The sequence below is a fragment of the Hoplias malabaricus genome, unplaced genomic scaffold (assembly GCF_029633855.1).
Source record: "Hoplias malabaricus isolate fHopMal1 unplaced genomic scaffold, fHopMal1.hap1 scaffold_229, whole genome shotgun sequence".
NCBI classification, from domain to species: domain Eukaryota; kingdom Metazoa; phylum Chordata; class Actinopteri; order Characiformes; family Erythrinidae; genus Hoplias; species Hoplias malabaricus.
The window spans coordinates 6,860-25,478 of NW_027100824.1; the positions used below are offsets into that span (position 1 = coordinate 6,860).

At 38.7% G+C, this 18,619-nt stretch overlaps 1 protein-coding gene across 1 annotated transcript; it reads left to right on the forward strand.

The window, feature by feature from the left end:
- The first annotated feature begins 9,586 nt into the window (after positions 1 to 9,586).
- Positions 9,587 to 18,376, forward strand: gss (glutathione synthetase). The gene is made up of 13 exons (XM_066658716.1): positions 9,587 to 9,681; positions 10,428 to 10,573; positions 11,040 to 11,185; positions 11,472 to 11,547; positions 11,708 to 11,847; positions 11,987 to 12,103; positions 14,442 to 14,522; positions 14,672 to 14,749; positions 14,827 to 14,896; positions 15,012 to 15,206; positions 15,526 to 15,607; positions 15,691 to 15,880; positions 16,053 to 18,376. The coding sequence occupies exons 2-13, from the start codon at positions 10,439 to 10,441 to the stop codon at positions 16,174 to 16,176; spliced, it is 1,434 nt and encodes a 477-aa protein (XP_066514813.1). The 5' UTR covers positions 9,587 to 9,681; positions 10,428 to 10,438; the 3' UTR covers positions 16,177 to 18,376.
- Positions 18,377 to 18,619: the final 243 nt, after the last annotated feature.

The window sequence follows — 18,619 nt, forward strand, 5'->3', positions numbered from 1 at the left end:
GCCAATGCTCCACTGCACTGTGACATTAACATATTATAAGCAAATATTCAGAAAGAAAACAAACAAGATGCAGCCATCCCACTCTCCAGTATCTCTGATAGGTGCAGGTGAGTATGTGCTTGTGTGGAATATTACATTTGAATACAACAGGTGTGGAAATAGCTGTGTTTATTGGGGAAACACCTTGTGTTCTGATTTTTTTGTTTGTTTGGTCACTTTTGAAAACTATAGCCAAAACCCATTTCTGGCACAGAAATACAGGATTCTACTGTGAAACATCGTTCACATTCACACATTGTTAATCTGCTGTTAGAACAAAACCCTTAAAAATCTTTGAATATTCTGAAGATGCCTTTTCATTGTGCATGATACGCTTTTTGGCAAATGACCCCAGGCCTTGTAATGTTGTACTTTATTTTACTCACAAGCCTGAGCTGTGTAAAATCCCTTCTCCTCTTAGTTTGCTATCCCAGGCGTAGGATCACCATCCTCAGTGCCAGACATGGCCTAGAGTTATACAAGGCTTTTGGGGCATTGGGCCCCCTAGAGTTATACATTTGGCTTTGGGGCAATGGAACTGTGGACTGATACATCACTATTCAAACATTTGGCATGAATCTGAGTGCCTTTTCTGATCGAGAACTAATCATCCAGTTCCATATCCATAATTTTCTGAATGCTATCAAATTAATTCATTCATTGTCCGTAACTGGGTCACGGTGGGTCCGGAGCCTGCCCGGAATCACTGGACTCAAGGCAGGAACACACCCTGAAGGCGACACCTCAAAAATTGTAATTTGTGTTTTCTAAAAGCAGACTTACTTGTCCTTCTTTACATGTTAGCGTTATGTTTTCCTCTGATTTTTGTAAAAGCAACCTTCACTTTAGTGTAGACATTTTCATCAAAACCAATTTACCTTTACACCAAATTCCCTTACAAATTCACAAACAGCTAGCTTTCTTATTTTTCTCATTCCGTATCACTGTACTTGCCTGAAGTAAAGCAGCAGCCAGAACGGCCCACTGCACCCATCCCTTTAGAGTGTTGCCTGAAAATCTTGGTTTGAAACGTTTTGTGTGTGGAAGCTTTGGATGGTTCTAATTCATCCAAAGTGTATTGAATGGGACTCTATCACTGTTCTGCACACAGTGTTTGGGCAGAGGTGGTGGTGGGGTTATACACCTCCTGCCCAACCTTGGCCCTTGACATGGCAAACACAGCTTCATGTGAAGCTGCTTCAGAGAACCCTCTGCTACTTGTTAGGAGTGGAAATGTTCATAGCTGCTTGACTACTACATATCATCTTTGGTTGATGATAAACCAACAATTGTTGGTAAATAACTGTCAGTCACAAAAAAGGAAGTACACATCCAGCAATCTAGAAAGCATATTTATCTTTAATATGAAGACTTAAAGATAACTGCCAAACCATTTAGATGTTAATCCTAAGTAGTACACATTATTAGAATAACAATGTGATACCTGCTAGGAATGTGTCAGCACCTGTGCACCTGTAGGAGGATGTCTTCTGTCGCTCTCATACACCCTTACACAGATTAAAAATAAAAAATAAAAAAAATAACACCTGCAAAGCCATCCTGAGGCTAATACATAATTCATTATTATAACAATGTGGTATCTATTGGGAATGCTCCATGACTAGCATTGCCCTAGGTGGGAGATCCTCTGTGTGGGAGGAAATACTCACCCACTCCCACACATTTGCCTAATCATAGCTAGGAACCCCCAGGGATAGGGAATCCCAGCAGTGACCTTTCCATGTCATGGTGTTTGCCACAATGTACCACACAGTCTGCTTTGCATATGTAGCAAACAAACAAACAAATATAACCTCCACATATACTTCAGTATTTTGCCTATTATCCCATTGATAACTTTTTATAGAACCCCCAGAGGGATTTACAATAAATATTCATGTGTTAATAATTAGTGTGAACAAAGAAATACAATTCACTTTAGAACTGTTAAAATACATGCTGCCCTTCTTCTGTTCATATACAGAACAAAAAGAGATGGTTTTCCAGTGTAAGGAGGTCTACAGTTGAATCTGAAATGCAAAGTCAATTCCAAAATATCTGTGAGAGTATGTGAAATTTAAACAAAAATGGAGAAATAATGTAAGAGGAAATATTCATTGTTTTACCTCATCAGGGTCATTGCTTGGTGTACATTTCTGCTTAAACTGGCGCCTGCATCATGGTCCAGAAAACAAAAGATCCAGTTAACTCTTCCAAAAATCACTTTTGATGAACTTTGTTTAATAGTTTAATAGTTTTAAGAGTTTAATATGACAACCATATCCAGGACAAACTGAGCTAGGGCTGGGCAATTAATTGAAAACTAATCAAACTCGACATTCAGAACTTCTAATCGACATAATCTTGTCTATATCGATTATATCAATTTTTAAACTATTTTTTTTATTCTGTTACTGCAGAGGCCGACTGAGCGTCTCCAGCAGCCCGTATCAAAGAAAAACACAGTGTCTGTAGTTTGGATGTGTTTTGCTTTGAATTAATTAAGACGATCCTGAACAAAACTAGGCGACCAAAGCACAATCACTTACCAATGCTCAAAAAAAAAAGAGAGAGGAACAAGCTCCCAGCAACATTAGAAAACATATCCCAGCTTTAACCATGAGGGTGAAAAATACAAAAAGAATATAATCGTTAATTAATCGTAATCATGATAAAATGTACAATTAATCATGATAGTGATTTGCGCTCATATCGCCCAGCACTAGGATGAGCCCCTTATGATAAAGGATGGGTCAAGGTTTGTCAAACAGAACAATATTCCTCAGTGAATGGTTGCAAGAGTTTAGTTGATTTCTCTTCCTATATTACATAATATACACAGAACCTGGAACATTTCTATTTGTTTGTAAAGGGCAAATCTAAAACCCCTAAAGGAACACCTGTGACATTCTGTCCCTCGGACACCACAGTACAGTTAGATAAATATCTTTTCAATGGCTCTTATATTTTAAGAAAAACAAAAAGAATTCTGTTAATATCCACGTTGTACAGCGGAAGCCATACATGTCAATAATATCCAAATTCTCTGAGCTAAAGTTCAACCAAACAGGACTGATGCAGAGTGGAAACATGAGTTATTGTCTGTTGAACTAACCTTTTAGATTGTTTATGGAAATAATGTAGCTGTATTTTACAGGTCAAAGAATACGAGACAGTTAATGTTTGTATTAATGCTCATAGTGTCTGTATATTTCACATTTCTGAAGCCCCCCCTCAGACAGAATATATATTCACATTAATTATTTTTATTGAGTTTGTTTACCCCTTTGCTGCAGTAACAGTGTCTGCTCTTCTTAGAAGACCTTCCAACATTATAACATTTCTGTGAAGATGTAATTGTATTTAGCCGCAAGAGAATTAATGATGTCTGGTACTGATAATGTATTGGAGGATTAGTTTTGAATCGCAAATGCCATTCCAGCTCATCCCAGTGCTGCTCAATGGTGCTACATCACGCCAGAGAGCAATGCCCTCCAGTCACAAGCCAAATGTTGGTGGGCTTTGTATCTCAGTTACCCACTCTTGGCATTGAGCTTAAACTCAAGTGTTGGTGCCTCAGAGCATCCCCATATCATACTTATCTGTGAATATCATACAAACTCTGCGTGGCCAGCCGAGCATCATTTTAAAAGGTGTCTACCAACCTTTTGAAACAACCATTTTGAAAACTTCCTTTTGGCTTAAAATCGAATGAATTGAACTTCATCAGAGTTCAGTTCTGGACCATTTATCCACATCTGCATTGCTGGTACAAACAGGGCTAAGATTTTTAGGTTTTGTATTTTCAGAAATTTCACAACATCACTGTTACTCTTGAAGATCTGAAGTAAACAGACATTAGACAGTACAGATTTGCATGATTCAAATGCAAGCATTGTGTCCATGGAAGTTCCTGCTCCAGCTTACTAGAAGTCTTTTCATCAGTGTGGGAATGTAACTATAAGCAGGAGGTGGAACAATGTGGCGCCGACAATGGAATCATTTTCTAATTGCCTTTATTTTTATGTTTCCATAAAGGTAAGATATTCATGTATTCAGTACCGTGAAAAATTATTGTGGGAGTTAGTAGGTGGTGGTGGTATTTAAATAACAAAGAGGAATGCTATGCAAAATAATGACCATTGACCATATAAAGAGATATAGAGCTCCTTTTATGGACTGTGGTTATTTAGTACATTACCCTCTGTAGTTACGGAGTGCTGGTATCATTTTATTTAACATATCTTTTATTTTGACACCCACAATGTTTGGGAAACAAATATCATCCCTGTTCAAAGACAAGGATGTATCTCCAATAAAGTGACTTTACAGAAGAAAATCCTTCCTAATGTCATTGGGAGTTGATGTAAAAAGATTTTATTCCAAATCATTTTGGAGCATGTCTATTGATGCATTCATCAAATTTTCACACAATGTAAAGGACAGCAGCTGCATTCAAAAGATGTAGTAAATTAAAAATCCACAAAAATAGAGATATGTTTTTATTTGAAACGTGACAATATGCAACTATTCTATATAGAGTCCTATAAAACTTTATGGGTTTTTTTTAGGATAATTTTATGGCTTTCCATGTTTCAAAGAATTATAAATATGAGTGTACACACAGGCTGTGTATAGGAAATCTAAGGTGCTCCAGGCTTTCAATCATGCGTTAGGGACTGGTGCCAGTTAAAGGCTATGTTTGTACAGTACTCAGCAATATGGTCATTTTCATACTTTAATATTACAACCCCAATTTCAATGAAGTTGGGACATTGTGTAAAACATAAATAAAAACAGAAAACAATTATTTGCAAATCCTTTTCAAACTATATTCAATTGAATACACTACAAAGATATTTAATGTTCAAACGAATACATTTTTTTTTTTTTTGCAAATATTCACTCACTTTGAATTTGAGGTCTGCAACACGTTCCAAAAAAGTTTGAACAGGTGCATGTTTACCACTGTGTTTCATCACCTTTCCTTTTAACAACACTCAATAAGCATTTGGGAACTGAGGATACTAATTGTTGAAGCTTTGTAGGTGGAACTCTTTCCCATTCTTGCTTGATGTACAACTTCAGTTGCTCAACAGTCCAGGGTCTCCGTTGTCGTATTTTGCACTTCATAATACACCACACATTTTCAGTGGGAGACAGGTCTGGACTGCAGGCAGGTCAGTCTAGTACCTGCACTCTTTTACTACGAAGCCACGCTGTTGTAACACGCATAGAATGTGGCTTGGCATTGTCTTGCTGAAATAAGCAGGGATGTCGTTGCTTGGATGGCAGCATATGTTTCTCCAAAACCTGTATGTACCTTTAAGCATGAATGGTGCCTTCACAGATGTGCAAGTTCCCTATGCCATGGGCACTAACACACCCCCACACCATCAGAGATGCTGGCTTTTGAACTCTGCGCTGATAACAATCTGGACAGTCCTTTGCCTCTTTGGCCCGGAAGACACAACATCCTTGATTTACAAAAACAATTTGAAATATGGACTTGTGAGACCACAGGACACTTTTTCACTTTGCGTCAGTCCGTCTCAGATAACCTCGGACCCAGAGAAGCTGGCAACATTTCTGGGTGTTGTTGATATATGGCTTTCACTTTGCAGGGTAGAGTTTTAACTTGCACTTGTAGATGCGACAAACTGTGTTCACTGACAATGGTTTTCTGAAATGTTCCTGAGCCCATGTCTTAATATACATTAATATGTCTGTTTTTAGGGCGGCACGGTGGCGCAGCAGGTAGTGTCGCAGTCACACAGCTCCAGGGACCTGGAGGTTGTGGGTTCGATTCCCGCTCCGGGTGACTGTCTGTGAGGAGTTGGTGTGTTCTCCCCGTGTCCGCGTGGGTTTCCTCCGGGTGCTCCGGTTTCCTCCCACAGTCCAAAAACACACGTTGCAGGTGGATTGGCGACTCGAAAGTATCCGTAGGTGTGCGTGTGTGTCTGTGTTGCCCTGTGAAGGACTGGCGTCCCCTCTAGGGTGTATTCCCGCCTTGCGCCCAATGATTCCAGGTAGGCTCTGGACCCCCCGCGACCTTAAATTGGATAAGCGGTTACAGATAATGGATGGATGGATGTCTGTTTTTAATGCAGTGCTGCCTGAGGGATCAAAGGTCACAGGCATTCAATATTGCTTTTTGGCCTTGTTGCTTACTTCCAGAGATTTCGCTGAATCTATTGATGATATTATGGAATGTAGCTGATGAAATTCCTTGCAATTGTACGTTGAGAAACATTGTTCTTAAACTGTTGGATGATTTGCTCATGCGGTTGTTTACAAAGTGGTGAACCTCGCCCCATCCTTGTGAATGACTGAGCCCTTCATTACTAAGCCTTAGTAACAGTTTAATGGTATCAAACCTTAGTAAAATTCATTCTGGAACCAAGTGTCCCACTGTATGATCAAAAATAAACGAGAAATATTTTGTAAATTACAAGATATGTTGATTTTCTTGAACATTTATTTAACTGACATAAATACAAAGAAAATGTTTCAAAATTTTCAAATACCAACTATGTACTAAACAAATCAAATCTCAAATATTTATTTTATTGTGTAAATATAAACAAATATAAAATTTGAAATTGGTACATGGGCAAAATAAAAGTAAGAGGTTTATATAATATTCAAATTCCACTATAAGCAGTTGAATCTGCCTGGGCAGCAGTTGAGGAGTTAAATGTTGTGTTCAAGGGCACTTGAGACATGGGTTTAGGTGCTGTTGCTTTACTCTCACTGCCCCTATTGTTCCTGCCAGTTGTAGAAATCAGTCAAAGTTATTCTAGTCCTAAGCCCTTTACTCCCTATGAGATATTATTAAATGTATTTTCAAATTTCTTTTTAGTTCATCCTGCTGGCAGCAGCTCCCCTCCAAATGGTGCTATTGCCTCGATCTTGTTATGCCCGATAACAAGAATGGGAACTATTAAATGTACATGATATATTATAGACAATTGAACACCATCCCCGACTGTTACCCCTTATTCTGAGTAGCACAGTTCTAAAAAGTTTAGTGATTTTATCTTAAAACCCGCGGAGGAGTAACTTTGTTTAAACTTTGAGTGAGGAGTAGTAGTGAGTTTTATTATAGGAACACCTTGGTCCATCTGATTTTCCTCACTACAAGCAAATGTGTATTCCCCAATTTGTCTAACAAAGCACATAATTTCAGTAAAAACAGTTTTTCAATGTATTTGGTGCAAATCCTGTGCAGATTATGCAAGAATGTCTTTTTTACAGTTTTAAAAACACAAGAACATTTTGAAAAAAGTCTTTGCTAACACACCACAAAAATCACATTCTACCCTTCCTATGGCAAACTTACAACTTTTCCTTGAAATGTAAAGTGCATTACAAATAAAATGTATTATTATTATTATTATTATTATTAACTTCCTGGTTAATAATCCTGGTTGTGAAACAATTTCAAAGTTACAGGATTTACATGTATTACTCTACCATTAAAAGTTTAAAAGATGTTCATGGATTTTAGAAGAAAATGTGCTGAAAAAGGGAATTCAGACCATAATCACAGAGAGCTAGATTGGTAATTAGATTGGATTACCAACTTCAACTTCTATTAAATGAATGGTGTGAAACTGAACAAGTGATTAAACACAGAGGAGTGAGATCCAAATCTGTATTCAAGCACAGATCAAGATGGACATGGAGAAGGTGGAACGTTAGGAGGAGTAGCTGTTCCAAATATCAGGTTGAATAATAGAAATAAATATAAAAATAAAGCTAAGAAGATTACAAACATGTTGCTCACTTCCACACACAATAAGGGGATGGTGGCCCAAAGGGATAGCAAGACACCATATGATTAAACAATTTATAATCAACACCATCACTCAGTTCTTCCATAGGCAATGTTTTATATTTCTTCCTTAAACTTCATATCACTGTGTGTTACAAGGCTAAGCTTATGAAGCATGAATATATTTAGATCCTTTTGTTCAATGGGTTCACCTTGATCAGCATCTGTTTGATCCATTTCATGCAAATCATGTTGTGGTTATGTGATCATTTGTACAATCATATTTATGTGCAAATTTACATCTGTAAACAAACAATGTGTGGTACTGTATGAACATTCAAAATGATAAATGCCAACAAGGCGTAAAACTCTCAAATACAAGCAGTTTTGCTGATGGTGAAGGGAGTTTCATCTGTGAAAGTTAGAATATGACACTTCTGCCCAGGACGTGCTGAGCTTACTATTTACAAAACGTTTGTCAAGGCTGCTTTTTTCTTTGTGGTGTGCATATATTTGCCACTGAACAACGTATAAAACGTATCAAACATCTGTGGCAGTGAATACACACATACACTAGTGCACTAGGGGCGGTGAACACACCCACAGTGGCAGCCACACATCCCCAGCGGCCAGGGCACAGTTGAGGTCAAGTTCATTGCTCAAAGTCACTTCTGAGGATTGAGGGAGAAGGACACACCAGTTTTCCTGCAGCAAGTTGGTGGAGTCTGATACTTTCAGTGCGTTAAGTTGGCTTGGTCTGTAATAAACACTGGTGCAGGCAGCTGTGATCCTGCATACATTTTTATATTTTATATTACTCTTGATTTTAACATTAAACCACAAAAATGCATGCAGATAAGGAAACGTCCACTCAAAAGTAGTGTTTTCAAGGAAATCAAACAAACAAATTGTTAAAAAATATGTTACCTTAAAATTTAATAATATTAATAATAATAATTATATATATATATATATATATATATATATATATATATATATATATATATATATATATAACTGTACATAGAATCACAAAAGTACGCACATAGAAAATTCCACTCAAAAGCCATGTTAAGGAGATCATGTTAAGCAAACATATATATATTAAAAAAAAAAAAAAAAAAAAAGCCATAAACGACGATTTGCAAATAGTGGAAAGAACTGAAGATGCATGTCTTTCACTAAAAAGATAAACAAGTTGTAAATGGCGGGAATGGATTGAGAATTTGAAATTGTTACCTTAAACATTTTAGAAATCTGTTATTATAACTATTATGATTTTTTGTTAATTTTTAAATTTATTAATGTCAATTTATTTTATTTTATAATTAACCGCTATAGAAAGGCCCGTTATTTTGAAATGCCGGTGTTACACCGAATTTTGTAACCGTCGAATTCTGTGACCCTAGAGGGCGCTACTTTATAGCTTTGCCATAGGGGGTCACAGTTTCTGTCAGCTGCCGTCAGAATTTGTGACCCCACTGAATATTAATAACATAAATGTACTTAAACCTGAATGTTTATAGGGTTTATATGGAGATTCAGTGGGGGTCACCAATTCTGACGGCAGCTGTCAGAAACTGTGACCCCCTATGGCAAAGCTATAAAGTAGCGCCCTCTAGGGTCACAGAATTCGACGGTCACAGACTTTGGTGTGTCGGGTGGTGTGTGTAGCGCTGACGGCGGTGGTTGGGCAACAACGCTGAGGCCGGACACCGGTGTCGGAGGAAACGTAGCTCAGAACCGGTTTCACTTTAATCACGTGGTAAAAACAGACACAGAGGAGTGCTGGGCTCCGGTTAAACACTGAATCGTAAGCAGCTTTGAGCCAAGAAGGACAGAGAGAGAGCGTGTGCAGACAGCGGGTGAGCTACTGATTTTAACTGGAGTTCTCTAACATAAAAAGCGAGAACACTGAGAACAAATTTCAGTGAAGGACAGAGAGTAGCGAAATGCAGAGTCACGGTGACCGCGGCGTTTTCCTCTGACTCCTACAGCAGCTCTCAGCTCTCAGATTCAGCGGTGGCTAATAACTGCATTTACTCAGAGTGTGGAATAAATGTATACTTTTGCTTTCCATTTAGTTACATTAACTATGAACATATTGTATGTTTAGTGGCTATTTTCTCATGTGTTTTGCTCAGTGACTTCATTTTACTGCAGCTATTTTTTAATTAGTTAGAGCTGGATGATATGGTCAAAATTTATATCACGGTATATTTCTTAGTTTCGGTCAGTACAATTCCGATATCGATATGAACGATAAAACAGCCACAGGGAATCTGCCAAGGGCTATAAGAAACATGACGTCATCAAACTAAAGCCTCTTGGCTTTGTCAATATTAATATTTTTAAACTAACTTTAAAACTGATTGCAATGAACTGATGGCAGCGCCCTGTGATGACCGTCAATCAGTGACAGATACTGTAAATAATTTATATAGGAATATTTTATATTGTGAATTATTGTCCAGCGTTAATCCACAGTAACACTACTTTTTCCAGAGTATGGAAATTTGTCGACACATCTCTGTTTAGGAGACTTGCAGCAACTACTTCATGAATTTGAGGAAAGTGAGAATGACAGAAATCCTGTTTAATCTTATTCCAGGTAAATGCACAATGTGTACCAATGGGATCCCAGAGGATGTTTTGCGAAATGAGGACTTAATAAAAAGGCTGGAGGACGTGGCCAAAGACACTGCATTGCTGTATGGAGTCTTAATGCGGACCAAAGACAAACCAAACTCTCCTGAAGTAAAAGCACAAACGTTGATATATTTTCTTCTTTCTTTTTCATGTTTCACAAAACTATATCAAGTTTAATTTTAAGTTTACAGTGAACCACCATTTGAAATTTCTAGAAGACATTGGTTCATACTGGGTCTGCCAAACTGGCCCCATAGTAATATACCCATGATGTGTCAGTTTAATAGATTTATTGACCCATAAAAAGCTTTTCCTATTAATTTTTACCCTAAGCATAAAAAACTAAATAAAATGTTAAAGGATTAAAAGTTTCCATCACACAATCACCGAGGCGGAATTAATGCAGAGACATGTTTGGAATCCTGTCTCTCATAAGGCAGCGTTTTGTCTCTGGATTACAGAAAGTTAATTCTGCCCTGGTGCTTTGGGACACCGACCAAAGACTGACCGTTCATTGAATTAGCTACAAAGCAGTGTCGGTATAGATGTGTGTAAGCTGTGTGTTTGTTTGTAGGTAGTGAGCTACGCACCGTTCACACTCTTCCCCTCTCCAGTGCCCGGGGCACTCTATCACCAGGCCCTCCTAGTTCAAACCCGCTTTAATGAACTAGTGGACAGAATCAGCCAGAATCCACTCTTTCTGGAGGAGGCTCTCACCAGGTACTGGTTTTTACTTTATTTAGTTCTGTGTGAAAATTTGATAACAGTTCATTGACATTTGAGTTTAACCATGAACATTACATTTCTTCATATGTACTTTGTGCAATATATACACCTCCCTCCCACCCCTCCATTTATTCTGGATGGTTCCTTTCAGTCCATTTTTCATGAAACATTCACCTAGAGAAAAAAGGCAGTAAAAGCTGAGTAGTGATCTTTGTTTATGAGGCCACTGATTAATCTCCTCATGCTCACAGCAAGTGTACTGTTCCCTGTGTCCCAACAGCACAATCAGAGTTGATGACTTCACTGCAAAACTCTTCAACATTTACAAGCAAGTGCAACAGGAATCGCCAGCATCGGTATTTTTGTATAATATTAGTGACAGTGTAATAATGATGATGATTTACTGTTGTTATTTTGTGCACTAATGTCCTTAGGTAATGTTTACACACCGGACAATCATTTGTGTCAATTTAATACAAACTATGATTTTGCTAAAGTCTAATGTTTATTTCTAAGCCTATAGTGCTCGGCCTGAATCGTTCAGATTACATGCTGGACCAGGGTGCTGATGGAAGTGCGTCTTTAAAGCAGATTGAAATCAACACCATTGCTGCCAGTTTTGGGGGTCTTGTCTCACGGATGCCGGCAGTCCATCGGTGAGTGTGTGCTGCTCCACGTGGAACATATCAGTAAACGAAACATTTTATCCAAAAATGAACCTTTAGCTAATCATCAACAAAAGTATCTAAAGTTGTAAATTAATGCTTACCATATATTTTAACATTCCCATTCCAGGCACATTCTCAAGGTTGCGAACAGGCCAGAGGAACAGGAGCAAATTATGGATAACAACCCAGCAGCAGGTTTGGCCAAAGCCTTGGCAAAGGCCTGGGAACTGTATGGCTCAGAAAAGTTAGTTTAATCATTAAGGTTATACTGCTAACTATCATTTCTGTGTAGCTTTACTGTTTCCATTTGACCTCATATATAGTTTTTTCTTTATTTAAGCTGTGGCCTGACTTCACATGTGATGGTTTTTCTCTATTTACCTCATGGCCATGAGCCCCACATGTGATGGGTTTTCTTTTTGTGCCAAATAAGCACAAAAAATTTCCAAGTAATCCTAAGTTGCTTTATATATATATATATGCTATTTTTTTAGGTGCAGGAGGCAGTATTTCAGTACCTAAATAGTGCACTGTGTAGGTAGTAAGGTGCCATTTGGGATACAGCCAGGCTAATCTGTGGCCATATGATCAAGATGAATTGTGCTGTATATCGTCCCAAAATAAATTATACTTTCTACTTTGGTAAAATAATAATTAAATTACAAATAAAAGTAAATTTACATAGGCAAGGCAAGTTTATTTGTAGAGGATCTTTACACATACAAGAGCAATTTAAAATGCTTTACAGAAAAAAAACTGTTAAATTAAAAGCAAGAAAATAAAAAATCAGTCCCTTAAAACAATTAAAATAGTGCAATAAAAGGAAATACATAAAAAGTGTAAACAAAAACATGATAAAATGATTAAAATAGAATAATCTCTGTTTTATCTTTATTCCACTGCAGAAAGTTGTGTACCATCCAGTTAGTGATGTGTTAAAGGCACTTGCATAATAAGTCAACTGGACCAGAGTCTGTTGGGCACAGGGTCACGTACATCTGAGTATCATTTGCATAGCTGTGATAGGACAGTCCATAGTTTTGTAAAATCTGGCCAAGAGGAAGCATGTATAAATGAAATAAAAGTGGACCAAGAATAGAACCCTGGGGGACACCACAGGTCACTGGCATGGTCTCTGAAATATTATTTTCTATTTCTACAAAGTAGTTCCTGCCTTGCAGGTATGAAACGAACCACTTTAGGGCTGTTCTTGAGAGTTCAACCCAGTTTGCGAGTCTATCTATAAGAATCTTATGGTCAGTGGTATCAAAGGCAGCACTGAGGTCAAAAAATAATAGAAAAGATACCTTTCCAGCATCTGTATTTAAGCGAATGTCATTAATTACCTTGATTAGAGCAGTCTCAGTGCTGTGATTAGACCAGAACCCGGACTGGAATTTGTCTAGGCTGCTGTTTAAGGAAAAGAAGCTAGTGATTTGCCTGAAAACAATTTTCTCAATGATTTTGCCAGTGAACGGTAAATTAGAAATCGGTCTGTAGTTACTAATCTAAGATGATTCAAAATTTTTCTTTTGTAGAAGGGTCCTTACAACTGCAGTTTTTAGTGAGCTCAGAAAGACCCCCGACATGAGTGAGGTGTTTAGAATGTGTCAGACAATAAGTTTGGTGCTATAGTGTGAAATTTGGTTGGTAGTGTGTCAAGGCTGCAAGAGGATGGGTTTATTTTATTAATAACAGTACTGAACTCTGACATTTTAACTAAGATGTCTTTATAAGGTGATGGAGAGGGTACAGACTCATTGTTGGATATAGATTTACTAATCGCTCGCCTGATATTCTGGATTTTAGTGTTAAAAAAGAATGCAAACTCATTACATCTCTCAGTTGATACAATTTCAGGGGCCATAGGTGTGGGTGAGTTTGTGAGTCAGTCGATCACGGCGAAGAGGATTTTGCTGTTGTTAATGTTGTTGTTGATGACGCTAGAGAAATAGGACTGTCATGTTGTAATCACATAGCGTATCTTTGTAGATTTCTTTGTGAATATGAAGACTCATTTTGTGCCATCTGCGTTCTGCCTTGCGACACTCCCTCTTTTGGATTTGAACGACAGAAGCGTTTCTCCATGGTGCTTTCTGTTTGCAAAACAGCCTTCACGCTAACTGGTGCAATCTCATCCATAACACTTACGATTTTTGATTTAAAACTATTCAGCAGATCATCAGCAGAGTCGGATTGTTCACATGGTGTAGTGCACATTTTAATCATGAAAAGTATAGCTGTTCATTGTTTATAATCATTTTCTTGACACAAACCCTTTTGCCTGTGGCGACTGGTGAAGCCCACATATCAAACAACACACAGTAGTGACCTAACAGCACAACATCTATCACAGCTATTTTGAATATATGGGTATTCAAATCCATCAGAATTTAATTTGGGTATTGACAGAAGTAGTTACTACTTACCTTTGATGTGTACTGACTGAGGTATTAGAAGTTCCCTCCATGGTTTAGCTACATGTCAGTAAGAAATTCATATATATATAATGTGTGTATAACGTAGTTAATAAGTATTAAGAATATAACTTAAATGTTCTATTTATAATATTTTTGTCACAGGGCAGTGGTGTTGTTTCTTGTTGAGGATGTTCAGAGGAATATTTATGACCATCGATGCGTGGAGAATGAGCTTTGGTCGAGGTAAGTTGCACCACTGGGCTCCACAAGCCTTTCAGGGATTAAAACTTGTGCACGATAAACAGTGAGGAAGGGGATTAAACTTAAGCTTAAAATATGACTAAACTTAAAGGCAGTGTATATGTGTGTGTTTGTATGTTGTGCATGTATAGGGACATTCCTGTGATAAGGAGGCAGTTTGAAGATGTGTATAAAGGTGGAATGTTGGACAAGGACAAGAAGCTGTTTGTGTAAGTGTTTGGAACATGTTTTTCATAAACAAAAGTGTCAAATTCTGCAATAAAGTAAACATTTGATGTGTTTTCAGAGATGGACAGGAGGTTGCCATTGTGTATTTCCGTAATGGATACATGCCTCAAAACTACAAATCGGAACAAGTAAGTTGCCTGCGTTTCTAACTTCTTCAAACATAGATCTCCACTGGCTTTAGGACCTCATTTACAGTTGACAGTTGTAGTAAACCGCAGCTATGAAGTATGTCATGTTTCACAGAGTTGGGAGGCGCGGTTGATGATTGAGCGCTCGTGTGCTGTGAAGTGTCCTGATATTGGCACTCACCTTGCCGGCACCAAGAAGGTCCAGCAGGAGCTGGCGAGGCCGGGGGTCCTGGAGCGCTTCTTTCCTGATGAGCCTGAAACTGTGGCCCAGATCTTTGCTACGTTCGCTGGCTTGTACACACTAGATATGGTAAGTACACTTTTTTACAATCGTTATTATATTACTGGTACAGAGCTGTGGCTGATAAATAATAAGCTGGTTTCTCAGACAGGGATTAAGCCTAGTGTCCTCTATATAAATAAAACAGAACAATTCAGAATGGTGTGTAGTCCAGGACTGGGCTTAATTCTTGTCTTAGAAACTGCCTCTGTATATTGCAAAGCATAGAGTGGTAAGAAGTTAAGTCCCATCCGTGAGAGGCCATACTTGTGGAATGATGACATTTTTTTTTTGCAGGCATTCTCAAACCTGCATGCAGAATGTATAATCTCTTATTTTCTGCCACTAGGGGGATGAAGGTGACAAAACAGTAGCCATGGCTTTAGCCAACCCAGACCAGTACGTACTGAAACCCCAGAGAGAAGGAGGTGGTGAGTTTAGATCCATGACCTCTAATACACCAACACAAATACATTTAATCCTTGTGCCAGATCCCACATGTCTGTCTTCTCAGGGAACAACATTTACGGGGAGGAAATCTGCCGGGTGTTGGAGAGCATGAAGAACAGCACAGAGAGAACGGCCTACATCCTGATGGACAAGATCCAGCCCCGCCCCTGTCTGAATTACCTGCTCCGACCGGATGCTCCTCTCAGACTGGGCACATGTCTCAGTGAGCTGGGTGTGTTTGGAGCCTATGTCAGGTATGTGGGAGGATGGAGAGATTGTTCTCACATGAAAGTGACATTCCCACTTAAGGTTGTCTGGAAAACAATGAGCAGTCCTTGTCAAATTATAGGTTATATTTAAAACTAGTTACAAACTATAGCATCCACTGTAAAGAAATGCACAGAAACACTTTGTGTTGACTCACAGGAGGGGAAACGTGATGGTGATGAACGAGTGTGCGGGTCATCTGCTCAGGACCAAAAGTTCCGAACACGCTGATGGAGGCGTAGCTGCTGGAGTGGCAGTGCTGGACAATCCTCTTCTGGTTTAAACTACACTGCCTTCTGTGGTCAAAGAGGAGAACTACACACCAGTCAACAGATCAGGGTTCCATTTCAATCAAAGCTTCTGGGCCTCATTCCTCCGTCAGCACTGAGATCAGTGGACAAGGATTTAAACAGTGATTGAATGTTGTACATTCCCTCTCTCAAGCAGGTGCTCACATGAAAAAACTTTTTTTAAAAAATGGAAGCTTCTGAACTGAACTACTGACTGACGCAAATGTACTTTACCTCTTTTGGTACTGTTGTGCTAACATTAGTGCTTAATTCTGTATTTTATGAGAGATACAGGGGTTGGACAATGAAACTGAAACACCTGGTTTTAGACCACAATAATTTATTAGTATGGTGTAGGGCCTCCTTTTGTGGCCAATACAGCGTCAATTCGTCTTGGGAATGACATATACAAGTCCTGCACAGTGGTCAGAGGGATTTTAAGCCATTCTTCTTGCAGGATATTGCCCAGGTCACCACGTGATGCTGGTGGAGGAAAACGTTTCCTGACCCGCTCCTCCAAAACACCCCAAAGTGTCTCAATAATATTTAGATCTGGTGACGGTGCAGGCCATGGGAGATGTTCAACTTCACTTTCATGTTCATCAAACCAATCTTTCACCAGTCTTGCTGTGTGTATTGGTGCGTTGTCGTCCTGATACACGGCACCGCCTTCAGGACACAATGTTTGAACCAGTGGATGCACATGGTCTTACTGGTGCAATGTGCAATTAATGAAGATTGGCCACCATGCTGCTCCAATTTAGCCATGAAACCTCCCACACTAAAATGACAGGTGTTTCAGTTTCATTGTCTAACCCCTGTATATCACACAGACATCTCTTTTTTTTTTAACCAGTTGATCTGAATAGCCAATCAGGCGAGCTGTAACCACGTGAGCTTGCTATAAATTCTTAAATCTTTCAGTGCATTTCTACCTGTTATGGGCTTTTCCACTGCATGGGTCCGGTTCTAATGGACTTAACTCTACACAGCTCGGCTCGGCACGGTTAACTTAAGACATTTTACAAGCAGTGAGTTTGTGCTAAATTTGAATGGGCTCTGCATTTCGTGGTGATTGACATGGCTCTGGACAATCAGCTCTCTGCACGGTTTACACATCACCGTTTAGTACCTACTCGGCACGGTTGTAACCCCAAGTGAGCTGGGACTGAAAGCCTACCCGGTTCCAGGGACCAGATTTGGCCGGTGGAAAAGTAAAAGAGCCGTGCTGAGTCGAGTCGTGTAGGTTCAATGCAGTGGAAAAGCGCCAATAGTGAAATCTGTCTGTCATCAGGAATCATTTTTTACTGTATATTATTCAAAATATAAGTTTTCCTTGAATTCATTAATATGAAACCAGCTCTAAAAATTAAAATGGCAACTCAGCCAGAGTATGTGTGACAAAGCTGAGTTCTTTATCCAAAATAATTTTATTATCTGCCCATCCATGGTTTCTTCAGAACTAAGTACGTACACATTGGTAGGTGTCTTTTTTTTATGGGAGAAACAGCTTCTACTCAAACAGCTTTAAACTAAGTGTTGGATACATTTATATAGAAACAAAACTCGTCCCAATGGCTACAAACACTTTGAGATGTAGCATATTTTTAATATGACACAGGATATTGTTTTCCTCAATGTATCTTAAAGTGTGTATAAAAAGAAGTGAAGTGTAGCATAATAAAATGAACCAAAGTCCTTTTGAAATCCATGTTTAATGTCGATCCATCAAACTCTATATCCATAAAAATCATTTTTCCTGACAGAGCTAATCAGACATCAGCTACATATCCATCCACTCATCACTCATTCCACTCTTCTCTGGCCACAGTGAACTTTTGAGACATCAAAAAAGGTTTCCAATAAAGTGAGACAGTACAGCGGAGCTACTGGACATGCAGAGAACTTCAACCAAAGCAGATCAGTTAAAACATCAGAGAACAGTTTTTTTTTCGAGAAAGGCAAACTGGGCCACAAGAAAACAACCCCAGGGCCAAGACAGAAAAAAAAGACTGTAAGGCGATGGGAAACAGATAAAGAGTATTATGCTCAGTAAAACTGTCAATTGAAACTGATACACACTTGCTTTTTAAATGTATATTAATATACAAGTCTGTTTGCTCTGTTACGCTTCACATTGCAACAAATCTGTTAAAAAGAGAAGCGAAAGGATGAGAAATGAAACTGCACATTTATTGGGTGTTTAGCTTAATTTCCTGGGTAAGGACTGATAGGCAGTCAGTGATGCTGAAAGAAGACACATACAAGTAGTCTGTTGGAATGTGCAGGGCAGGACCAACTCAAAAAGCAAAGTTATCAACTCAGATTGAACCTTTTCCTGCCTGACAAACGGTAGACAACACGGCACACAGACTTTTTCGTACAGAAAATTCAGTATTTGGAGAGAAAAAAGACAGGTACACAATTAAAGCATTT

Excerpts from the sequence above, each read along its gene's own strand:
- gss (XM_066658716.1), top strand. The coding sequence starts at position 10,439 with ATGTGTACCAATGGGATCCCAGAGGATGTTTTGCGAAATGAGGACTTA. Across the intron at positions 12,104-14,441 it reads GAACTGTATGGCTCAGAAAA|GGCAGTGGTGTTGTTTCTTG; the intron begins GTTAGTTTAATC and ends TTTTTGTCACAG. Across the intron at positions 15,608-15,690 it reads ACCCCAGAGAGAAGGAGGTG|GGAACAACATTTACGGGGAG; the intron begins GTGAGTTTAGAT and ends CTGTCTTCTCAG.